This window comes from Balaenoptera borealis (assembly GCF_965194805.1).
Source record: "Balaenoptera borealis genome assembly, chromosome: 10".
In the NCBI taxonomy this organism is placed as follows: Eukaryota; Metazoa; Chordata; class Mammalia; order Artiodactyla; family Balaenopteridae; genus Balaenoptera; species Balaenoptera borealis.
In genome coordinates this window covers 102,630,015-102,637,104 of record NC_138874.1, presented here as the reverse complement: position 1 = coordinate 102,637,104, position 7,090 = coordinate 102,630,015, and the positions used below count along the sequence as shown (strand labels likewise).

At 47.6% G+C, this 7,090-nt stretch overlaps 1 protein-coding gene across 1 annotated transcript; it reads right to left on the bottom strand.

The window, feature by feature from the left end:
- Positions 1 to 5,038: 5,038 nt before the first annotated feature.
- Positions 5,039 to 6,855, bottom strand: ADRB1 (adrenoceptor beta 1). The gene has a single exon (XM_082408662.1). The coding sequence runs from the start codon at positions 6,574 to 6,576 to the stop codon at positions 5,170 to 5,172; it is 1,407 nt and encodes a 468-aa protein (XP_082264788.1). The 5' UTR covers positions 6,577 to 6,855; the 3' UTR covers positions 5,039 to 5,169.
- Positions 6,856 to 7,090: the final 235 nt, after the last annotated feature.

Here is a 7,090-nt window from a genome sequence, read left to right as displayed (position 1 = left end):
ACACCCCAAATATTAAACTCAACGTGAAGACTTTTTATAGGAAAAGTACAGAGTTAAAATTTTTTTTCTACTCATAATTATGAGCAATACTGAAATTCTCAGGAAGAAATCCAAACTTAAGACATTTAAAATGCATCATAGGTAAGTTCTGTCATAAATAGGAAGAAAACAGTGTGATCTTGCTAATACTAATTAATAGCTATGAGCCAGGGGATGTGGAGAGAGAAGAAAACAAGAATCCTAAGTATTGAGAGATGTTGAAAATCAGAGCTTTAGGAAACTGTTCATGAGAAGTTAATGCTGCTAGGAAGACAATTTATCTAGAACTAGATGTTCTAGATGGTTCTAGTTCATTCAAGAGGAAATGAAGATGTGCTCAAGAGAAGGGCTGGTGAGTATAGGGTATGTCCAAGGCAAGAACTGGCTTCAGGTACCAGGAAGGTAGAGATGCGCTCAGAGTGAAGGCAACATTTAAGTGAAGACAAAGGTTTAAAGTGTGTAGACAGTTACTTTCCATGCTTTCTTGGGTGCTGCTAAGATGACTGCCAAGATCATGCTCTAATGTTGTCAGCATAGTGTCAGCTTCTCCTTCGGGCTGCTGTTTTCGTCTGTCATTAGAGCAATTGGATCTGGAAGCCTATTAACTGCTCCATCAAACGACCAAGTCTTATTGATTCAGAAACTATCTCCCACAAAAAGTAAAAAGACTATTAGGAGGTAAATTAATCCACAAAGTATCTATTTATAGTATTAACACTTCTTTGATGACATTATATGTCATACTATTTAGTAGAGACTCTTTAAATGAGAGCAGGGTAAAAGTTGGAATTTTAGGAGAGGTTTATTTCTCAGAAAGTAGTTTGATAGAATTTGCTTTCTTTTTCTTTTTTTAACATCTTTATTGGAGTATAATTGCTTTACAATGGTGTATTAGTTTCTGCTGTATAACAAAGTGAATCAGCTATACATATACATATATCCCCATATCTCCTCCCTCTTGTGTCTCCCTCCCACCCTCCCTATCCCACCCCTAGAATTTGCTTTAAAATAATTGCAATGTAGCAGTGCACTTTGGGACACATTGAATCACAAATTATGAGATTCAGAAGCAATATTCTAGATGGAAATTTAAATAATGTGGAGGGTTTGTGTGAAGGAGAAGAAAGAGAAATTAATTTAATTCCATTTGCTGATGTGACTGTAGTACAACTATTTTTAGGTATAATCCAAACAGTGCATATCTTCTCCATTTTGATTAGTAGCAAATTGGCAGGGAGTCAAAAGAATTAGTATTTCTCAGCACATTATGCCAGAAATGTACAAATAAAACTAAATTATCTGTGCCAATGTGTTTAATTTGAATTACGGCTAAGGTTTTAAACTGTTTTCCTTCCAAAGAACTGAAGGGTCCTGCTTTGTTAAAAAAAATTTTTTAAGCCTTTCACAAATGGCAGTAAAACTTAATAATTTTCCTTTTGACCCTTGCTTAGAAGCTCTTGCTAAAAACTTGAATGCTAGTATCATCCTGAGACTTCGAGTGCAGAATTTCCGTCTGGCAATTTTACATATTGCCAGAGGAAGTCAGCACGCTCAACAAAATGCGAAATTAGGAAAATGTGCTTAACAAGGAAAGGTTTCACAATAGCCACTTAGAGGTTATTAATAATTCCAGTTCCAAAGAAAGCCTGGATAGAAAAAATGAGCTCTATTTACAAAGTTTTACATTGCCAAGTTCACCAAGGTATGAAGCTATCTTCTATACCAATTATAGATTCCTACACTGGAGGGAGAATTATAGATGCTGGAATATCTTGTTACACATAGAGAACTTTACAGTGTGCAACCGAAACATAATTTCAAATGTAGCAAATGAGTGAATCTTGGTCACATGTCCACTGTTTTAATTTTAAGGTTTATGCCTTTGGTACTGTTACACACAAACCCATGGGGTAAGGTTGATTTTCTGCGTATTCACTGCCCTCCTCCTGTCACTTCTGCTGTGCATTATCTCACCAGATTAAACAGGATTGGCAGTTTTCTCCTCCCACTGATGTAGCTATTGGGATTGGCAGCTCAGATTCCTACATTTCTATTATAGATCAATGTCTTCTTCAAAACAACGAAAAGCAGTTTTCGTGGGTAGTAGGAATCACTGACAAGGTCTGTTTCTGAGTCCCCGTAACCCTCAGTTAGAGAACTCAAGAGATCACAGAAAACTCTTTTTTTCTATTTCCTACAAATACATATAAACTGGCCCCAAGATTATAGTGGTTTCCTCTAATTCACTAAAGAGTTCAGACCTGTTTACTAAGCAGTTAAATTATATATATTTGTTATTAAAGTTTATAGGACTTTCATGATTTTGAGACCTAAGGTTTGATGGGTCTATATGTAAGTTTGGGTCTGGGAAATTTTCTTTTTATTTAAATGTAAAGACTTATCTAGACAAAATAGGAAAGTGAAGCATTACCTGGTACTCTTGAGTGCTCTTCAGATGAAACTGTAGACATTAAGTCTATTAATTTTCTAGTATGATTTAAAAACAAAGAGGAACAAAACCCCTAACAAAATGCAACTTACATATTCAGGTGGGGGAAGGGAGCATAGAAATGCACTGTATTTGTTCCTAGGGGAAAGGATAGTGAGATTTCATCCTGGAATTTTTACATTCTCCAAAATGTGTTTCTGTAGGTATGTATCTGTATTTTTAAATAACTTTCGCCATCTCCTGCCTCTCCACCTTTTTTTTTGCTGGAGAAAGGGATTAAACTTCACAGCAGCTTTTGTTGAAACTGCTACTGTTCATGAAACCTTCTGCTGGTCTCTAAAACATAGGCAGCATTAATCTTTCTCAGAAGACTCTCGTCTTTCCTGGTTTTTAGAATATCGCATTGCCAAAAAAAAAAAAAAAAGGATAATCGGTCTTGACTTTCCTTGGTAGCGAAGAGTTTCTTCATGTTCAATCTCGGTATAAGCCAAAACTTTACACTCTTCACTTTGGTTTCTTTACTGTACCATCATGAAATGAAAAGCTTGTTTAAAAATACAAAGAAAGAGAAATACTTAAATTTATTTTGGAGAATGTAGAATTAATCCCAAGATAGAATTTCACTATATTTTCCTTAGGAAATAATTTTAGGAAAACTATCCTATCCATTGGGGGGTGTCATAATCTTGTTAGAAAATTTTAAAACTTCATATTTACTTTTACCTGTTACCTGCCCACCCAGAACTTCTGCTGAAATGGTCTACTTAATTACACAAGAGAAAAAAAAATATTTACTTAATTGCTCTTTTATAAATTTTTGCTTAACCATGAAAGCATTTTGCTTTCTAAACAGCTATTGGAGAAATGTGCACACACTGTGATTTTCTGTGATTTTGATTTTCTGTTGGAAAACAAAAACCAGCCGTGGATGCCACTTACCGAATTCCAAGTAGGCAATGACGGTTCCACGACTTAGTCTTCTTTCCTGCATTTCTGTGCAAGGTTGCAGCTGAGTTACCTGACTCAATCATTTTTTCTTAGAAGATGCACAATCCCAAATATTAGTTCTTAAGGCAAGTACGGCAGATGGGATCTTGAAAACACCTACAAGTAGTCTAGAATACTCTGAATCTGGCTGTGAAAATTTAGGGCAAGCCTGCAGCTCTCAGTAGGTGCACGCCTTATTTGGTCTAGAGGCATTTTGCTATGCTATTGAGTCATGAAAAGCTATTAAAAGAGCTCTATGGGAAATCCAGCCTATATTTTGAACAAAACAAACTGTCTTTTCCATTTTCCCTGAGCCCTTACAGACACACAGTACATAATCTTTTTTGTGCTTTATTGGTATTTATTGCACATGGATCAATTCCTCACATAGTAGTTAGTTGCACCAGAGTATAAATACTTGGTAAAACACAGAGAGGAAATAGTATTTACACACAAGTGCTAAATTTTACCAGCAGATTCACGTGGGCCCTTGGACATAAAAAAATAATAAAAAAACTCCTTAAGATAATTATATTTATAATATGGATACAGTTACAGTACCATGATAAAAGAGTATAAAAAGGTATTTTTCCAATAAATCATTAGCTCAGTAACATAACAGACAACAGAAGTAGAGTTTGAGTTTTATTTTAGTTTTTAAGATCTGCCCCTACCTCACCCCCACTCCCGTTAAAAAATATTTAATTTCTTTTTGTGCAAGTAACATCTTCAGTGGACTTTACAGTTCCTAATACTGTGCAAAAATGCCACTTTGAATCACGCCTTTTTGTTTTGTTCTGTTTTTTGTTTTTACCCACATGTGCAGTAATCTGAACTGTTTCCTCTTTTTCTTTTCTTTTTCTGTCCTGTCTTCAATGGACAGAGTCACACGTCACAGAGGCTCAGCGCCTGGTCCTTCCAACTAATATTGATACATAAATAAGCTGTTTAATATAAACAAGTCTTTCTATCTTGCTGTGCAATGTGCACAGTGTGAGGTAGGAACCCCTCAGCCTGACCACCGAGGCTCTCGGGGACAGCCGGCTTGCCCTACAAAAGGAAAGCAAGGTGAGGCTTGTTCCAAGAATAGCTTAAAATTTCCTGAAACGCGATTTTTGCATCCATCCTTTCCCTCTGCTTTAAGAACAGGAGAAATCATTACTCAGGAATTAAAATGAAATTGCAACGGAAAGCAAAGGAAACACGTCCTGATCAACTGTCATTCTCTCCTCTTTCTCCGCTTGACCGCTCCTGTTCCCGAGAACGGGATAGAAGCCAAGTCAGAGACTTATCTCCTAACGCTTCTCCCTTCCCTTCCCGGTCATCGCAGAGAGTGTTAAAAACCACCTGGGGCGGGGGGAGGGGGGAGGAAAAATCTAAAGACGTATAACACGCACCCACAAAAGAAGGCAGGACCACAAAGAGAAAAAAGAACCCAACAAAAATCAGCAAGCCACTCTCCCACCCCTCCCCAAACCTTCCTTTCTGTGCAACGGTCTGTGGCTTTTCTGTTTGCCTTGGATGATGCAGACGAGGTTTGCGGGCTTCGAATTCACCTGCTTTCGGTCTTGAGTAAACACAGATCTCCTCTTCCCCCAGGAAGCCATTCAGGGGCGCCCGGGCTCTCTCCCTCCCGGGGCGCAGAGCCCGCGCCCGGGCTGGGGAGGCGGGGAGGCGGGGAGGGGCGCCCGGCCCTACACCTTGGAATCCGAGGCACAGCCCGGGCGGCTCGGCTCGTCCAGGCTCGAGTCGCTGTCGGCCGCCGCCCCACCGTTGTAGCCGGCCCAGGGCTCCAGCAGGCGCGCGGGCGGCGCGGCCCCGACGTCGTCGTCGTCGTCGTCGTCGTCTGAGGCGGCCCCGGGCGACGGCGGCGGCCCGGCCACCGCCAGGCAGCCCGAGGCGCGCGGCGGGTCCCCGGCGGCCGCGTGGCTCCCGCGGGCGGCCCGGCGCGCGCAGCAGAGCAGGCGCTGGAAGGCCTTGCGGAAGTCGGGGCTGCGGCAGTAGATGATGGGGTTGAAGGCCGAGTTGGCGTAGCCCAGCCAGTTGAAGAAGACGAAGAGGCTGTCGGGCACCAGGTCGCGGTGGAAGGCCTTCACCACGTTGGCCAGGAAGAAGGGCAGCCAGCAGAGCGTGAACACGCCCATGATGATGCCCAGCGTCTTGAGCGCCTTCTGCTCGCGCAGGGCCACGAGGCGCGAGGGCCGCCGCTTGCTGGCGCGCCCGTTGGCCACCGGGGAGGCGGCGGCGGCCGGGAGCGGGGGCCCGGGCGAGGGCGCGGGCGAGGGCGGCCGCGTGGGGCCGCTGAGGAAGCGGCGCTCGCAGCTGTCGATCTTCTTCACCTGCTTCTGGGCCTCGCGGAACACCCGCAGGTACACGAAGGCCATGATGCACAGGGGCACGTAGAAGGAGACGACGGACGAGGCTATGGCGTAGGCTCGGTTGGTGACGAAATCGCAGCACTTGGGGTCGTTGTAGCAGCGGCGCGCCTCGTCGCCCTCGGCCCGCCACCAGTGCATGAGGATGGGCAGGAAGGACACCAGGGCCGAGATGGCCCACACGGTGCACACGAGGGTCCGCGCCCGCGCGCGGGTCAGCAGGCTCTGGTAGCGGAAGGGCGATGTGATGGCGAGATAGCGGTCCAGGGCGATGACACACAGGGTCTCGATGCTGGCCGTCACGCACAGCACGTCCACCGAGGTCCAGAGCTCGCAGAAGAAGGAGCCGTACTCCCAGCGGCCCCACACCACGATGGTGGCCCCGAACGGCACCACCAGCAGCCCCATGACCAGGTCGGCGCTGGCCAGGGACATGATGAAGAGGTTGGTGAGCGTCTGCAGCCGCGGCGTCTTGGCGATGGCCACGATCACCAGCACGTTGCCCGCCACGATGAGCAGCACGATGAGCGCCATCAGCAGGCCCATGCCGGCCGTCCACTGCTGCGACAGCGGCGCGGATCCCTCGCTGGCGGGGGTCAGCAGCGAGGCGGGCGGCGACGCGGGCACTAGCAGCCGCGCCGCCGTGGCCGCGCCGTCGGGGAGCGGCGCGGCGGTGGACAGGTTGCGGGGCTCGGAGGCGCCCAGGGCGAGCGCCCCCGCGCCCATGCCGAGCTGCGGAGGCCGGGGGAGGGGGGTGTGGCGGAGTTGGGCCGCGGTTGGGGAACCCCCCAGAGGCCCGGGCGGCGGGGCGCGCGGAGGGAGGTCGCGGCCAGGTCAGGACAGCCGCGGCGCTGGGCCGGAGGCATGGGCGCCGGGCGCCTTCCCCGCCGGAGCCGTGCGCTGTCGCCGCCGCCGCCGCCGCCGCTGCTGCTGGAGCCGCTGTCGCTGCTGGAACAGCTGCCGGGACCTCAGCATGTTTCTGAGCGCGCGGAGCCCGCAGCCCCGGCTCCCAGCACCCAACCCACCCCAGTCCCACTCCCTCGAGCCAACCCTCAGGGCCTCGCGTCAGGCTCCTGCAGCCAATCCGGGCGAAGGCACGCCCCTGTCTGGCTCCCCCCAGCAACTCCCCGCAGCCCCCCCTCCTACCGGCGGTTCCGCGGCTCCGAGGAGTGAGGCAGAGGGCCAAGCGAGCGTCTCCTCGGCGCCCGCGGGTTCCTGCGCGCGCGCGCCTTCCTGAGCC